At 45.7% G+C, this 17,839-nt stretch overlaps 5 protein-coding genes across 5 annotated transcripts; 2 read left to right on the forward strand and 3 right to left on the reverse strand.

Annotated features, from left to right (window-relative positions):
• Positions 1–234: 234 nt before the first annotated feature.
• On the reverse strand, positions 235–3,021 carry L199_003237 (uncharacterized protein; the record flags this gene model as incomplete). The annotated part of the gene is made up of 7 exons (XM_064888973.1): positions 235–1,983; positions 2,060–2,126; positions 2,192–2,218; positions 2,278–2,398; positions 2,455–2,483; positions 2,539–2,841; positions 2,915–3,021. 7 exons carry the CDS (start codon positions 3,019–3,021, stop codon positions 235–237), a joined length of 2,403 nt encoding a protein of 800 aa, XP_064745045.1.
• A 1,150-nt stretch (positions 3,022–4,171) lies between these two features.
• L199_003238 (uncharacterized protein) lies at positions 4,172–5,522 on the forward strand (the record flags this gene model as incomplete). The annotated part of the gene is made up of 2 exons (XM_064888974.1): positions 4,172–4,626; positions 4,685–5,522. 2 exons carry the CDS (start codon positions 4,172–4,174, stop codon positions 5,520–5,522), a joined length of 1,293 nt encoding a protein of 430 aa, XP_064745046.1.
• A 645-nt stretch (positions 5,523–6,167) lies between these two features.
• L199_003239 (uncharacterized protein) lies at positions 6,168–7,201 on the forward strand (the record flags this gene model as incomplete). The annotated part of the gene is made up of 3 exons (XM_064888975.1): positions 6,168–6,268; positions 6,444–7,041; positions 7,109–7,201. 3 exons carry the CDS (start codon positions 6,168–6,170, stop codon positions 7,199–7,201), a joined length of 792 nt encoding a protein of 263 aa, XP_064745047.1.
• A 619-nt stretch (positions 7,202–7,820) lies between these two features.
• On the reverse strand, positions 7,821–9,046 carry L199_003240 (uncharacterized protein; the record flags this gene model as incomplete). Its single annotated transcript, XM_064888976.1, has 4 exons — positions 7,821–8,304; positions 8,417–8,691; positions 8,805–8,887; positions 8,968–9,046. 4 exons carry the CDS (start codon positions 9,044–9,046, stop codon positions 7,821–7,823), a joined length of 921 nt encoding a protein of 306 aa, XP_064745048.1.
• Positions 9,047–10,472: 1,426 nt separating this feature from the next.
• On the reverse strand, positions 10,473–17,671 carry L199_003241 (uncharacterized protein; the record flags this gene model as incomplete). The annotated part of the gene is made up of 6 exons (XM_064888977.1): positions 10,473–10,816; positions 10,891–12,460; positions 12,516–15,458; positions 15,508–16,293; positions 16,356–17,336; positions 17,405–17,671. 6 exons carry the CDS (start codon positions 17,669–17,671, stop codon positions 10,473–10,475), a joined length of 6,891 nt encoding a protein of 2,296 aa, XP_064745049.1.
• Between the last annotated feature and the right edge of the window lie 168 nt (positions 17,672–17,839).

Genomic DNA, 17,839 nt, shown 5'->3' on the forward strand with positions numbered 1-17,839 from the left:
TTGCCGGTAACTTGAACATACAGTAACATACAATAAGTGGAACAAAGTTACAAGTAGTTCTCTATACCACCATTTAGATAACCCCCACCAAGAATCACTCGCTTACTCTGACTCTTATTCCGCTTTAATTCTTCAGATCTACTATCCTTCTTGTTATGCTGTTCACTGACAGTTTGATTCCTCGTTCTCCCACTGTGACTTGGCCTAATCCCTTTCTTCCCTTTCAAATCAACATCAATCCAAAGATATCGATTCGGGTCTATGTAAACTCTGGGTGGGCGTGCCAACAAAACCACAATCATCATCGTTAATGACCAGCTCCCTAACCTCGCCAATCTCTGTATCACCACTATCCTCGTCAGAAGAGGAAGACCATTCGCTCTGAATCTGATCTTCAGCCTCGGCCTGTGGAGACAGGTTGAACCTTACTCCTCTGGCTGTCCTCGATCCCCTCCGAGTGGAATCGGTCCTTTTAATCGATGGAGAAGGTCTGAATGATCCTACTGGAGCGGGGGCAGTCAACGTCGCTGCTCTTTTACGGCCCGAGATCAATTTGGGCGAAGTAGCTGTGGATGATGAGGATGATCGACGGCGGGGGACTGAGGAATGAGAAGACTTGTTTTTAGGAGATTTTGGTATCTTAGGAAGAGGTATAGAAGGGGCCGATGTAGGAGGGCTTAAGGGTAACTTTGACTTCGACTGTCGTTTCTTATCTTTATCTTCAAGTTTTGCATACCTTCTCGCTCGGTTTTCATCCTTGCCCTCGTATGATGCTGAGTCGGCAGTACTAACCTTAGGCTTCTCTCTCTTCGATCCTGCCCTAAAGGGCGGTCTTGGACCTTTCGCCTCACTTGTCAAACCAACTTCTTTGGGAGATTCAACTATCGGTCTTATACCATCTTCTTCCTCATCGTCTGGACGTGGGATATAAGATCTCTTGAGTGAAGTCTGACGAGAAGGTGGGAAAGGGAATCTCGGACCCATCTCCAATGTGGCAGATAGATAAGATGAAGTCGATTGACGTCTCTTTTCACTATTACTCATACCATAACCAATTGTAGATGATTTCGAATCTGATCTTTTCAAGTCCATATTCATCCTGCTGGCCTTGTCATGGTTAGTCTGAGCCATCGCATCAGGCACAGGCAAGGGCATTGATTCCGGTTTATCAAATGGTAATGAAGAAGGTAAAGGACCAAAAGTCATTGGTGATAAAGTCGATTTCCTCATTCTAGCATGTTTAGCAGCTTCTTCTAGTCCACTCTCACCTGATCTCATGTATTCGTCTCGGTTCTTGTTTTTACTTTTGGATATCAAAGTTAGAGTATCTACGCTATCCACTCTTGGTCTACTGATCGAACCCAGATGAACCAGCTTATCATGAAGTTGTGGCGAATTATCGATGGTCATTGCCTTCTTCCTCGATTGACCACGAGGAGGTAAATCCGATCGTCGCTTTTGATGATCAGATCGACCACTCTCAGCGTTGGTATTGATAAATTCGATTTTCCTTCCATCTTTCGTACGTTCTATAAAACCCAGTGGAACCTGGGAAGAAGGATCGGTAAGACCACCTCCCGAGAAAGTGGGATATCCACCTTTAGTTACGTCTGTATGATGGTTGTGATCATCACCATTTCTTGCCTCGATTTGGGATGGATCTGTAGGTGCTCGTTTCCTGTACTGAGATTCGATAGGTAGACTGAACCCTTCTTCCGATCGAATCGATATCTTATCAAATTCCTCTTCATCTTCATCTAGTCCTAGTGATTTCGCATTCGACGAGGGTAATAGTTTATCCTCCGATGCTGATCCTTGTAATTCTGGATCCAATATCCTTTCTGTTTGCTTGTGGGGTTTAGTGATCGGATTGTAACATGGTGGAGGAGGACGGAAGTACATCACTCTCGTGGAAAGATTGAAATATAAGGGAGGAGAGGGGGATTTAGGTAATTTACGTCCTAGCCATGAGAGGACACCACCCTATCCACGAACAAAGTCATCAATCATCTCCCCTCCGCCCGGTAATGTAGATGTCCAAGAGGAGTTTTGGACTTACAATCGTAAAGTTAATCAGACCGATGATGAACAGCGCCCAGCAAGGAAGGAGTACAGAGGATTTGGCGCTGCAAAGTGAATGTAGTGTTAGCACAGGAAAGTATCTAAACTGACCCGAAAATAGTTTACTCACTATATACGGAGATTCTCAATTGCCACACTACAACATCAAGACGGATCTTAGCAATTATACAAGGTGTAGTGAAATAAATTACTTACATGGTCTGTACCATTCCCAACCAGATTGGTGTACTCTGCGGACCAAGCCATGGTACATGATCGTAAAGGAACATTTCGGGCCAGCCAAATTGCCCTAAAAGCAATAAGGAGAGAGTTGATACTGTATGTAAACATGATCAGCAGGCTGGATGAGATACATACTGGAAGGATTCCTACCCATACTCAGTCTCGAGAAAATCGTGAATCTGGATATAGTCAAAAAATCAACTTTTTATCCTGTATTTCTTGCAAGACACTCACACTACACCGCCTGGCTGTCTAGGTACAGATGATAGTCCATAGTTGGCTTGCCTTACTTCATCTGCTGTATCGCCACTCTGCCTCTTTATGAGGTATGAGTATGATGTCGCACTGTCCTCGAAGCTTCTCCTGTCTGAGGGGTTTTGAGTGACCGCTCCGATAGCAGCTGTGAAGGATGATGATGATCGAGCTGTGGGAGCGGCATAGGGATTCCGACTACTTGATGAAGCTGTCGAAGAGGAGATTATGCCCGCATTGTTGGAGGTTGAAGACGATTGAGTATCAGAGTATGCTGACATATCACTATGAACGTACGATCAAACATGAATATTAAGTCGAGCCACCACAATATCCGACAGAAACGAGAATGACTTACTCTCCTATAGCGATGAATTGAACTGCTATTGCCCAGCATAATATCACGATAGCAGTCAGTCGAAGGAGGTTGTACCCCACCCACGTTAAACTCGGTCCTCCTGCCATGTTGTTTGCTTTTATGTTTATTTTGGTTTTGAGCTTTCCTTCAGTCTATAATGAGCGTCTGTTACCTAGTTGGTAAGCGTCTTGCAGTAATTTCGCCTCAGAGTCCGACAAGCATTCCTCGTTCTTTTGCGTAAATATCGGCAAGGGTCGGTACGTGTGTAATCCCAATAGCAAGTAAGGAAATGTAATACCTGTAATACACTTCTTGTAGAGCGACTGAGATGATCTATCAGGGACAGTAGATTACGCAGCTAGGAGCGACGATCAACAAAACAGGGTGATGAAAGGTCTCGGTCTAATATATCCTTTGTGACTACTCAGACATCACATCATACACCATCTGAGAGAAAGGATATCTGGAAATTGAGTTTCGTCCGTCCTGATGTTGCATCAGGATCATTCAAACTTATCTTGAAGGATAGAATGCCTCGCTCTAGCTGATGGAGCTCGAAACTCACAGGGACTAGCTGGAAAGACATGTGTGGAATGCTAAGTTGATGGTATCGATATTTAAGCACAGCATCGAAAACGACTGTCAGGCCTCATCGAGGGGACCTGGCTACATGCAGTAGTCAATACTTTTCGATCGGTAAGAGTCTTCAAAGCGTGTATCGAAGATTTGCACAGAGAGAGGAGTGCACGTACATTGCGATGCCTGGCCCGTCCTCGCGTCTTGTAGCTCGATCGTAGCGTGTTTATCTGGTGCCAAGACCCGAGATGAGCCTCGTGCAAGAGTCGTGCAAAGCTATGTATGAATCTGCAATCGGTGCAGTACACCGCTAAATCTCTGGCATGCAGACTTGCGACTGATGCATGTCCGTTGCAGGTTGGAAAGTAAGCATGCTTCTAGTTCTAGTCTGTGTTGTGTTTTTGTGCTGTTGTGCTCCTGTCAAGTGACGCACGGACCGGGCCTCTGTGAGAAAACAAAGTAAAAAGCCGAGAGGGGAGAGGGGAGGGCACGGACAAAGAGGGACGGGTGCTCCCTCGTCGTGCTTCTTCCTGTCTTACAACGGGGCTCAGGGAGACATGCACATGCATAAAATTACATATATAAATAACTTTGATTGTCATGCTTATCATTCCTCCTTATTCTTCTCACATCTCTCTCTTTGTGTGACCCCTACATACATCCATTGGCGCAATAACGAAGATGTCTGAGCCTGATTCCTTAACAACGCCTGCGCTCGATAACGAACATCCCTCTCCCTCGTCATCCAGGAACAACAGTCAACCCAGCTCAGCTTCCGAGAGAATCATCGTTGATCCTGTTGCTCTCATTCCAGTCCACGCTATCAGACCATCAACTTCTGCTATCCACCCTCCGGAAACACCTGTCAAGTCCTCGGCTACAGCAGCGACTGTCGAATCTGCGACTTCGGAGATTTCACACGATCATCACGCACATACGCATACGTGCACGTCAACCTGCAGGCGAGTCGCTACTACAGAAGAATTCACCAAATGTGGATATATCGCTCAACCCGTCTCCTTCTATCGCAACAAGGCTGTTTATGGCAATCCAACACCAAGTAAGGTACAAGCTATGGACTGGATGAAGTCGCGATTCCAAAGCGATGCGAGGAAACCTAGTCGTGTATGGTATCAGTGAGTCTTTGTGCGTCAATCAACGTGCACCAAGCCCTGGCTAAACTCGATCAACCAGTCATCCAGACTATTGCGAGGGATATCCATGCAGAGGCGATATCCTGTATTGTCCGGTACTTGACAAATGCTTCTTCAAGGAAAGATGCGTGAAGCATTATGCGATGAGGTCGAGGGAACGTTGTGTACCTTTCAACGATGGACTGCGATCGGATTCCCGTTCAAATTCGAACTCCACTGCAGTTTCTACCAACGAAGCTGAGTTGCGATCGACACCAACACCGACACACCAAGCAGGACCCGAAATCTTCTCTCGAAAACGTCAGATCAGTATCAACGATCTCCTCAACGGGAATGGCAATGGAAATGGAAATGGGCCTAAACGAGTACGAAAGGTGATCTCCTATGCGGAATCGGAAGAGGAAGAAGAGGAGGAATCTTCGGAAGAAACGGGTTTGCCCATCAAGTACTATACTCCGAAGACTAAAGATGTGCCAGTGTATAACAAAGACATTCTTTTCCCCACGCCACCTTCACTTCCACTGAACAACCTCGCTGATCCACTGTCATTTGATCGCGACCACCATCCTGAACAGACCTTGCTTACACCTTCGTCTCAAGATGATATTGGGCAGTACCACTCGTTCTCGCGAATTCAGGATGAAGACGATGAAGACCAAGAGATCGATAATGCTATGGCAATGATGTGGAAAAGGATGTACACCCAAACGAAAGATCAGTTAGATGCCACCACCGTCCGATTGTTGGAAGTGCAAGATGATCTTGCGATTGCGAAGGAGAGAAGGATAGAGCTTGAGATAAGGGAGAAGACGTGGGAGAAGCAAGTTTCGCATCTCAAACAACAGATTCATGAGGCAAATAGGAATAGGACGGATTGATAGGAGGAGTTGAAGTACAATATGCAAGGTTTTCTCTACTCCCTTTGGAGCATATGATATACTGTAAATGTAATCTTTCCATTGATCCTACCCGATTCCCCATGATAGACTTGATTGTACAATAGCAGTCGAAGGATAGGAAAACGTTGTATATAAGTAATTTCACGGCAGTAACAGGTAATGCATGCATTGTTTATAAGCATAGCCACCTTTTGACGATGTCTCTTGGATTAGTATTTGGTGAGCTCACATCAGCTCGATTCTGTATTGGTGGAGAACGAATGCCACCGTCACCTGAGACTGACAATCGGCTCATGTTCGTTGTGCTGACTTGCTTCCCATAGATGACTGGGCAGTAGGCAACAGCAGAAGTATCGAGACCAAGAGGAAGAGGACATGGAATTGAGAGTTTCATAACATACACCTGTAGAATATCACACAACACAGCTATAGGTACGCACAGGCTCAGTTCACTGTATGTATGTATATACTGCATCCCTCCCTTCTCCCTCCAAAGTGTCTTGAGAATAAGAGGTCGAGATATCCGTCCCTTCCCGTTTTCTCTTCTCTTCTCTTATTTACATCAATCATCCTGTCATTGAGACTTTTGGTTATACTGCATTCACGAACGTTGAGCTCTCCATCATGTGTTTATCACTGCTCATTGCAAGATCACCAGCACCACCAGTCAGGACGGTATCAAAGGTTCAACCAGAATCGTCAAGCTCGAGAGTGAAACTAAAAACGTAAATCCAATGAATCCCCGACTCCCACCGGATCATCACCTACACCCAAACATCCAACTCAAACTCAGAGTAGTCTTCAACTGAAATTTCGCAATCCGACTGCAGCCCTTCCTTTCCCTTGCCTTCGAAATACAGCATCCCCCACCCAAGTCATACCATTGGGTGACCCTACCAGTCCTGAACCCAATAAGCTCTCGTTAGCTCACAACAATGATCCTCATCCGACCAACGATCCAAGCACTTCGTCCCTAGGCGAAGTCGCAGACAAGCTCCTACCTCCCACCCGTCTTTCTCCCTCTAATACATGTGAGCCTGGGGATTATATCACTTATTGGAGAAAACGAGCCTTCGACTACAAAGATCGCTTTATCGACCAAAAGTCGAGATGCGACATTTTGGAGGATTATAAGAGGAAGAGGGACGCCGAAGACTCTCAGGGGTCAGGGGCTGACGTTCATCGATTGTTCAGACAAAGGGAAGAACAGATTGACAGAGAACGAGAGGAATGGCAAGGTGAGATCAAAGCTCTCAAGGAGGATCTAGCAAAGAAGACAGAAACGCTAGAACTCGCACAGGCAAGCCAAGAAGCTTCCGAAAGACAACTTATTCTTGAAGTCGCTGTCAATAAGACACTCACTAAAGAGAGACACGATTTGCAAAGTATAAACATTGGATTGGGATTAGCAAAAAGTCAGGCCGAATCAGCATACGAGAGATATCAGTCTCAAACTAAAAATGAATTATCAAAACTCGATGAAAAGATCAAAGAGCTGGTGAATGATCGAAATGGTTCATACAAGTTGCAAACAAGTTACATCACTCGAAGGGGAGTTGAAACAGGCTCGAGAAGAGCTTGAGACAAGTCAAAAGGAGTATGAACGTTTGGAATCAATTCATGAAAAGGTTTACGAGCTCATGGGGAGTAGAAAGTAATTTGGATCTCTCTTGAACGATGGTTCCCAGTCGAGAAGTGAGTCTTCCATAGACATCACACCCAGCTATGACATTGCAAGGATGTTGACTGACTGGGGGATCGTTCGCAGCGCAGATCGACTGGTACAACTCAAGGTGGAAAGGGATTTAATTTTATTGGATTAAACAGGATATTGATAAATCTTGGTGGCTGAATTGTAGATACGTACAGTGAATAAAACTCATCTATGAATATGAAATCCACAGTTGATCTGAGGATACTATGCACTGCTGTATATAGTAAAATATGTCGGACTTGACACAAATCATCCTCCCTTATCTTCTCCACATAAAATTAGCCACAAGCTCTGTTAATGTGCCTCACCAATATGACTTGTCAACAGTCGTAAAGTCGCCGTAGCCTGTCTGCTCGCTCGAGAGAAATCCTCCTCCCAGCCTCACACTTTCAGAGAAAACCTAACAATCACAAAGTCTGGCACTAGAAGGCAATACGAAGTTGCGATCGCAATCTTGGGACCAAGTGTCACAGGAACCGTCAGCAGAGTGATACAACAAGTGAAACATAACAATCAATACGGTCTATCGAGGGTGATATCTGCCTTCACAAGCAGACCTCTCCTTAGGCCTTAGCCTTTTTCTTTATACCTAACAACTTCTGCATTCCTTCTCTCTTCCGTTTCGCTTGGGCAGGTGCCGCGCTAGCGGTGCCGCCATTACCGTTCGATTGACCGTCTAGTACCTTACCTTTCGCTGCCAAGATACTAGCAACGGAAGGCTCGTTAGAACCTGCGCTTGTACCAGGTGCGGGACGTCTTTTGATAGTCAACGCTGCGGGTAGAGCAGTATCTTCTTCGTCGCTGTTTTCTTCATTTTCATCTTCCCCGTCATGTGATTTGGGTTTAGCTTTTGCGGTGGAAGTCGAGGGGCCAGCACCAGGAGCAGGTATTTTCGAAAAGTATTGTTTGACCAGAGCGTCATCTTCATCTTCTTCTGCCTTTCGCCTAGCTTCTTCTTCGGCTGATATCTTCTCTGCGTGCAAGGCTTCTAGCAGAGCATTGGGATCGGAGGATACATTGGAAAGCTCCAGTCTCGCATTACGTTGCCTATTCAATATTCAGTGAACATCGTTAGCATTCACATACAACTATAGGGGACATCGTGCAAATCAGGTGACGCAAGTGAATGAGGTCTTGATGGAATTGGGGCACGACTTGCCTTAAATCAGCCAACTCGTCCATCATCTCCATCTCCCTCTTTGACTGTTCCTGTGACTTTTCCAAATCTGCCATGGCATCCTTTTCAATCTTACTTTCTAGTGGATTCCCATCCGAATCATACTCGTCATCTTCTTCCGCACCAGGTAAATGAGTAGCTTTCTTATCGGTTTCGGACCAGTTTTCGAAATTTCGTGTAGCACCTTGTTCACATGTGTAATCGGCGTTTTTGGGGTCGGTCTTGAATGTTATTTCGGAAGAACACATTGGACATTTCTGTGATGGAATCAAATACAAGGTAACAACGACGTTAGCAATTGACCAACCATTCAATGAGTACTATTGTCCGACTGTGTATATGTAAAGATGAAAAAGATACGATGACTAACAATGTAAAACCTGAATATCTTGATTCCATAATACTCTTCTCCCTGAGCGGTCTCCTTACGGGCATTGAATTTCTTTCCCTTATCTATTGAACCATAAAGTACTAGGTCAGCTGCCTTTTCAAAGAGTGTAGAAGATGAGCAGTATACGGAGAAGATCACTCACAAATATATTCACCACACCTGTTACATCTCATAGAAAACGGAGCCATCAACCTAATGACCTGCTGGAGATCCTTGGGCATCTTTCGACGCTTGATCTTGGACGGATCGAAATCCGGTGGAAAGCTAAGATCGCATGTAGAATGGTAAGCTACATCCAGGCTGTCTAAGAATAGAAGACGAAGTGGAAGCTTACTATTTCTACTCATTTCAAATACATGAGATCAAAAATCAAGGGGATCAGTCAGCATACACTGTACATAGATTACTACGGCGAAAGGCAGGAGGTAGAAGATGTGACTCACATTCAACACCTTACGTTCAGACATCTTGATCCGTGTCTACCAGATGTATGACCGAGTCGCGAGGGGTGACCAGCTAATCTTGTCAGACGCGCTCTACTAACGAGTTGAGGAGAGGATAAAGATGTGAAAGTGGAAAGAGAATGACCATAAGTGAGGAGATGAAGATGGGTTTATCGAAATGGGAAAGTGTGTTTTAACAAGGGCTAACAGCGGAATCAATTCTTGGTTGAGTGAGTGGCAAATCTCGAGTAATCTGGTGGCTTTTCTTACTGTGTGCTGAAATTGTAGCAGATCATCTTAGTATGGAGAACAGTGGACCTGTGTATGCATTGGGCCAGCAAGAAGAAGTTATCAAGGGCGTACAGTATGAGCTGGTGGAGCTCAGACGATTGACAAAGATGTTCAAGACAGGTTGAGCCATAAAATCCTACCAATCACAGATAGCACCCTGAATTCAAAGTCGCCGCCACCTGTTGGCAAGCAGAGTGTTGAGACGACTAGAAACATCACATAGATAATCTCATATTTCATATCATCACACAAATTACTCGTACTGTATATAAATAAATAAAATGATCAGTCCTCTCTTTCCATCCATATTTCTATGTAATTTGAGTCAACCTAAAAAAAAAGTAAAAGAGAAGATTAAATGAACTTCATATGACTATCGACTGGTGTTGTCCTCGTCATTTTTATGTATAAGAAAGTAGATAAGGAAAAAATGATATGTTATGAAACAATTGAAGAAAGAAGAAGATAACCCTTAAGTAAAAGGAAAAATGGTACATATGAAATGATTAAGACCGTCGGACATCCTTTCAAATCTCGCATTTTACGAACTTTTCTCTTCATGATGAAGGTTTTGTTCGATAAAGGTATATATGTTCTAAAGGAAAAGAAAAAAAAAAGATGAGAGATGCAAAAGAATGCTTTTGAGTAAATTGTAATTGAAACTTTTGGATATATATGTACTTGGGATCTTTGGGGGGTACTCCTAATTGAACAAACAGAAGAACAGAAAACAGGGAAATTACATTATTGATGACTTTTCTTCTTATCTTCACATTGAATGGGGAATGTCGATTATAAACAGGCTCTTTCATTTGAAGCTTTCGCTGGAAGACATGAACAACTATATCAGTATATCATCCAATAATGTCCTAAAAGGGCGATAAGCATACTCACGGTTTATTGATTGGACTAATTAAACCTGTAATTCCCTTCTCGCGACTACACTTCCTCTGACCTGTCCAAACAACCTATACACCTCTTCTTCAGCTCTTACGAAAGGCTGTTTCCAGAATCCATACGCTTCATTATCAAGCAACTCGATAAACGTGACCAGCAATCCCCAAGGATGAGGTCGTTGGACTAAAGTTCGCTCAAGTAAGATCCTGGCAATTCGTTCGGGTATAGCTGAGGGTGGCAGAGTCTCTGACGGTCTGGATGAAGTACCGAACAGGAATAGCATGAAATGGATGAAGAACGATGTGTGAGCCGAGGGGTATCGGAGCTGATCTGCGATCACGCTGAGCATGTAGTATTGACCTAGTGAGGTAATACAACGTCAGCAATCTAACGGAATATCGCGGTATATCCAAAAAGCAGCTGATTGCACTCACCCTCAGCATCAAACGCATGCGCTAAACCAGTCAACACTCCCACCTCAGGAGCTTTCGCATCGAAATCAACCACACCAGTCTGTTGATATCTTCTCGCTACAGCAGTGGTACCAAGGTAGAATACCGCGGCATGTAGCAAAGTATGGTTCCAGGTGACGTTCGAACCTGAAGAACCATCTTGATTGCTATGCCCATTAGTGAGGGATTTGACGGCGATTCGATTCTTCAACTCGTTCACGATCGATGGCAACGCAGGTATACCCGATCGGACATATTGGTCAATCGCGGATTTCAGGTTGCCATCCGTCAAAGCGCCGATATAGTCGGATCGGACGATTGGGAATCTTTGCATTTCCGGTACTAACTGATCCAACCTCTTGTATGGGTCCGGTAAGGGAGCTTCGGTGGATGGGAAAGCAGCCAAAATGATGTTTCTCATTTGGACACAATGAGGTGGGATCGCCGTAGAGAGAGTATGGTAGAACTCCACTAAGAATTCAGGGAAATCGTGCATGAGAATGACCAACAATCGGATAGTAGCCTTGAAGATCGATCTTGATGATGGTGACATCTGGTCATTCGATTGCAAAAATGGCGACAAGAATCTGAGTAACCACATGACACATCGATGATATTCTGGCCATCCATCATCTCTGGCGGTTTGAAGTAATTTAGGCATGAATAGTCGATGAGAGACAATGGAGATCCAACCGAATGCGAACCGTGGCGCGTAAGTCGGTTGAGTGATACCCAAGTTGTTGGCGAAATGCTTCAAGCATCCAAGATAGGTTTCAGGCAAGTTGTATTCAATCGATTGAAGTTCACTCAACATGCTGGTAAAGAATCTTGCCCAAGGCCTTTGATTGAATGCTTCTCCCATCTCAAGCTGCTTCTGGACAAGTGAATAAGACATGATGGTGATGATCTTGTTGTAGTAATATACCGTTCTTGATACGCTACTTGTTCCACTCTTGTCACCGTAGTTCTTCACGATAAGTACAATCAACTTCGCTAAAGCATCCGTACCGTAGAATAGCCCTTGCTGAAGTTTAGCAGTATCCAAGTCAACAGCGGTGTTGATGGCTGTTCGGTAGAAGGCTGATGAGATATCTTCACCGTTGAGGATGCCCTCCTTTTGGAGGTATGTGATGTAGGGCACAAAGGCGACTTCGGCGTTTTTGCTGGTGCTGAAGACTCGAACCCATTCGAGGAAGTAATGGGATAACCTTTCTTGGAGCTTACCATCGATTCCTGGTTTGGCATCTGGAGTAGGTACCGCAGGTGATTTGATGGTACCACCTCGGAGTTCATCCAGGAGGGCTTCGGCGATGGGAGTTGCTCGGCCTACTTCTTGGGATTTGAGCAAAGCAGCTAAACTGTTGGCGAACCCAGTTCTAGGAATGAAGGCATTCTCAGAGATAGAGCATTCCCGAATAAGCTGAGCAACGAAATCGATAACCTCTTGGGCATAGGATCGAATGATCACTTGTGCCAAAGCAGCGTCGAGCTCGTGTACCGAGATAGATTGCGTTCGGATGAGAGTGACGGTGACTGGAACATTGAATTTCCGCTATGAACACAGTCAGCAATTATGCCTTGAGCACACAAGAAATGGCAGAACTTACAGGATCCTCGGCATATACCAACCATTGTTTGACCTCTCTACTGACTTTAGGTGACAAATCGCATAGTTGCTGCAGCAAGTATACGTACACTTCTCTCGACAGTTGGGCGTTAGATCGGTAAAGTAATTGAACAACCTTCTGTGCGATAGTGAGAGTCGTCGAATCTCGGTTTGCAGATTGGTTGGCAATGATGACGACACCTCGGATCAAACTTCTGATCTCATGTTCAGCTGGGAGAGCAGAGATGTTGGAAGCGGAACTTTGAGCGAGGAGTTTCTCGATCTCAGAAGCGAGTTCATGGAACTTGTCAACGCTAGTTTGAGGGGGGATGGCTTGCGGAGAAGCGACAGATTCCGGTCCTTCAACGATGTTTTGGTTGAAAACTCTTGGTGAAGGACCACGCTTGATATCGGAAGGGACCAGTCCATCGTTCAAGTTGAGATCCCTATATTGAGCCACAAGGTAATCCCCATTGGCAGGCGGAGTGGGGTGACTGATCATTCTAGTTGGTTCACCGAAATCCCCGTAGACTCTGAACTGTTGGGGGGTCAGGCCTCCAGGTCGCAACTTCAAGGGATCAGGGAGAGCATTGTGCGAAAGAGCGAAGCCGAATGAAGCGCCGTCCCAGAAAGGAGTTTGAGATCGCAAGTTCTGGTGAGCTTTTCTAGCAGCATATTGAGGAGCAAGGTTGACATCGATATCTTTAGCGGCTTTCTCCATAGCTGCTTTCTTGAGAACTGAACAAGCGACATCTAGATTCTGGTTTACCACTCCGGCGATCATAGCATCGGGCATGGAGTCTTCCGTATAACCGTTCTGTTCTAACATTTGCTTGATATTGCCGATCATACTCGTTCTGAGCGGTTCCTTGCAAGTGACTAAAGCTAAACTTCCAGCCAAGTTCTGTACCATCATGTGGGCAGCTGAACGCATCTTGACCGCATCACCCTCCATTCCGAAATCTTTCTGAATGAGATCTCGGGAGGAAATACCGGCGATAGTGACAGATCGCTCAATGACAGGACCAATAATTTCCCGGATGGCTCGATCGATGGAATGATGTACAATTCGTTTGAGGGTAGGAGCGGTAAAGATGGGGTAATCCTGGTTAAAGATGAGGTATTGAGGTAGTTGAGCGATCAGTTCGTCTACTCGCCTGTTGATAGAGTCCTGAGCAGCTTGAGCAGCCTGTTCAGTTTGAAGCTGTTGCATTCGGGCGTAAGCTTCGTTACCAGGAAGTTCCGCGAATCTTTGACCACCATTCATAATCTCGCTCGTGGCTCTTTGCAATTCGAGATCGAGCCGGTTCGGCAATTCTCCTTGAGGTGGCGGAGGAGGCACATGTAGTCGAAGCTGGTTCGATGGTTCGATTGATTCTAACTCAACACCAAGTTTGCTAAACAATACTTCGATTTCGAACTTGAGGTTGAGACGGAGTTCAGCGAAGTGGTAGAATTCAGCAAGGAGTCGAAGGATCGCCATGAGCCAAGGGTTGGGGGTGTGGAAGACGATAGAGTCTTTACAAGAAAGAATAAGGTTGCAGACGAAAGGAATTGCAACGATGAGTCGCTTTGTGTCAAAACCTTGAATAAGCAGATCTTTGACCGACAATTCCCTTAGCTTGATGGGCTTGTTTCTGGCCAGAGTGATCTTTCCTAACCAGCTGGCAACAGTCTTGAGCGTCGTTCTTTCCGATGCTGAGTTCATAGTGGCTTCCGAATTGAGCAAATCTCGAGCTTTTCGGTATGTCTCCCAAAGAACATGTTTCTCGAAGACTGGTGAATGAAGAGCTTCAAGGAGCTGCATGTAGATGTCGTGTCTGTTCATCTCAAGACTGACTCGCACATCGATGAAGTAATGTGCGAACCATCGAGAATATTGGTTTTCGAAAATGCCGACCAAATCTTGAGCTTTCGCTTCATAGTTGCTAGGAGCGATTTGATTGATGATAAACATGAAAGCATCCTTCTTCCTTGGTTCAGGTTCTCTAAATTCATCGTCTCCTTCTTCGATCAAAATGGGCAATTTGAGAGCAGGGAAGGCAAGCTTGACTCCACCTTGCATGTCTAATTCTTCTCGTTCTACCAAAGCTTGGTGAATATCGTTGATGAGCACAGGATGAGATTCGTGAAGAGCGGGAATTTCGAGTAAGGATCGACATAAACCAGGGAAATCCACCAAAGAGTTTCGCAATATGCTTAAAGCATTGATACCGAATTGGTAAAGAGCTTCGTGAGGTGGGGTTTTACAAGCATCGAGGACATATCGAGTCGCAACGAAGGCAGGAGTATCCTTGACTAAGCGGTAATCGATGATGGCACCGAAAAGTAAACCGGTCATGGTGAGCTCTTTGGGCGGATAGGATTTGACAAATTTGTATTCGTCGAATAAAGAGTGAAGAGCATGCGCGAATGTATCTTGGTCCACCGGGTCATCGGATTTCTGACATCGCTTAAGCTCGTCGATCACATCATCCAGTTTCAATTGACCACTATACATCTGCTGGTACATCTCATCCACTTTGTCGACAATTTCTTTAGGGAATTTGGCTTCTGAGAAACCTTGTTCTGCTTTGCTGCCGGGTTTGAGATTAAGGAGACGAGGCTGAAGAATGAGAATATCGGTACGGAGATGTTTGAATCGAGAAACATCTTCTCGAGAGAGATTTGGAGCATTTCGGACCACTCGGATGAAGATGGAGTAGACGCTTGTGCCGAGAGTGTAGAGAAGGGGAGGCGCGGATTCCGGAGCATGCTGATGATCTTGTTCGAGACGGATCTTGTGTTCTACGAAGTCAAAGATCGCTTCTAAGAAGTCTTCACCTTTAACCTCTATACCATCGGCAAGCCATTTCTCCAGGTCGAGAAGATCCTTGTTTGAAGCGAGAGCAGCGACATCGAGGGTGAAGTGCAGGTTCTCAGAGGCAAGTAATTTATGAAGAATCTGCGAAGAATGTCAGTGAGATCATAATATGGAGAAGGCGAATACATACCTTGAGCTCTGTAGCTATCTCCACGATTCTTCCTAGATTATTCTCATCCTCGCCATAGAACTCTAACAACACTGATAGCAGACCTTCCGGACTAGCTTGCCACATTTGATGGAAGACAAGAGCTGAAGAGGTCATCGCATTTGCTGCTGAGGAAAGGTAGACAGCGAGAAGACGGGTGTGCATATTGGCCACAGAGGGAGGAAGAGGTTTCTGATTGTCAGCTTTGTTGCAACGGTTCAAACTCACAGGTAGCTTTTCCAACGCCAGTAATACGAGTTCCGGAGCCAACTTAGCAGCACTCTCGAGCATATCCGTAGCTCTTCTTCCGATGTCGGCTCTTTCTTCTCTCTCTCTTTCTGAGGGATGATCCGTCTCAGCGAGACCACAGGCATTCACTAAGACTTGAATCAGACCCAATGTGTTCCAAAGACCAGCACCCTGAAGATCATTGGCCTGTTGACGAGCTGTCTTGCTCAATTGTGAGTCGGAGGTTGGAGGATTAACTATACGAGCGTATGATTGAGGGGAAGGCGCAGAAGGCATCGTGAAAATGGGCATAGCGTCGGGAGGTAGAATCGTAAGAAGGGAGAGGACTGAAAGGAGAGATGACATGTTCTCCCAAGTCGGAGCATCCAGAGAAGCAGGCAATAATCCAGCGAGAGGAGGTATAGGTGCTTGAGGGGGAACGTAAATCAGACAGATGATAAGGGGTATAGAAGTTTGATAGGCGGCAAGGGTCAGAGGCGAGTCGAAAGATTTGACCACGTCAGGCCATGATATGGATGGCTAGAATGTAAGGTCAGCTTAATGTCGTGTTGCGAAGTGCATTTAAGTACTTTTGAACTCACTATCGCTGACATTCCCTTGATGACGCCGTGCAAATCCACCTGACGACCCATTCGCAATCCCTCACATAATCCATGAACTACATGACATGCTTCTTCTGTGACTTGCTTGCGTTGCTCTTCAGGCGACAATGCTTCTAAGAGATAAGGACCCCACCATCTACCCACAACCGCTTCTACCGTACCTTCGTCTTGAGTGAGGTTTTCGCCCAATTCGAAGAGGATATCCTCCAGTGGAATGGCACCTGGTGATCTTGGGGGTCCACCGGGCGATAAAGCTGAAAGGGTTTGTAAGATGATAGCGGGAGAAGAGAATTTGACAGTCAGCGATCCGACGAGGGTTTGACGTTGCATCGAGTTGAGAGGTGATGAATGGGGTGAAGTGGGGTTAGTCGGAGTCGCAGGTCTGGAGGTAGAGTTGCCACCAGATGACGATTGAGAGCGAGGGAACAAAGCGAGTATCAAGGTTCTAGCTTCTTGTAAAGTCAAATCGTCTGTGAAAGGTTCTCTCCCTGGGATAGCTGTCATAGTCCAGAAGGGCACACCGGGTGATCGTAACAGTTCCATGGTAGGTTGAAATGTTTGTGACAAGATAGCGTGGAAGACTGCGAAGGATGCATGAGTTGGTGGGAACACGTGCGGCGATGCGAGTGTGTATGCTGAGAGGGAGAATAACATTGCCGGAGGTAAATTGAATAGTCTAAGAGATGGTAGCGGTAATGGTGTGCTCTGTGCTGGTGATAACATGATGAAAGAGAAGTGCGGCGCTAATTGAACATCTCTAGCGGCTCTGATGGCTTCTGTCACTAGCAGTCGCCAGACCAAAGCTGCTTGACCTGTTGTAGGGAGTTGAGGAGGCGGGGCGGCAGGATCGTCCTTATATTGTTGGGAATGTTGAATAAGAGTTTGGAGGATGGGATTTGCAACGGCAACAGCTCTTCGGAGGAAGTGATGGTACATTTCAGGTCCATTGGATGATGCGAGCTAAAATGAGGATGAACATCAGTGTTTACAAACCTTCGATTACGACACAATTGGGATGGCAGACTTACTGTTCTGATCTCGGTAGACATTTTATCAAAGTTATCTTCCGTGAAAGTAGTCAACAAAAACACTATCTGAGCCCTGATGATGACTGCGGGACCACCTTGACCATCTCTTCTTCCGCCCGCGCCAGCACCCGTACTAGCGGCATTAGATGCTGTTCCGCTGGCATCGCTGACTGGCGAATGTGTCACTCCAACATTACCACCACCGAATCCCGGCGGCGGACCGGTCCTGTTGACCCCACCTCCCAGTCCGGGAGGAGGGATTGACATGGGCGATGGATCACTCTTTGAGAAGGATTGGAAAGGGTATATGGGGGTATTTGATTTTGATTGATTGTTAGATGTTCATCCCCGCCCATCAATGTTGGAAGGAAGGAACACGTCACGAGATGGATCGAGAGCGATTGACCACAACTGAACCTTGGCGCTTGGTGGATG

Source organism: Kwoniella botswanensis, chromosome 1 (genome assembly GCF_036426115.1).
Source record: "Kwoniella botswanensis chromosome 1, complete sequence".
In the NCBI taxonomy this organism is placed as follows: domain Eukaryota; kingdom Fungi; phylum Basidiomycota; class Tremellomycetes; order Tremellales; family Cryptococcaceae; genus Kwoniella; species Kwoniella botswanensis.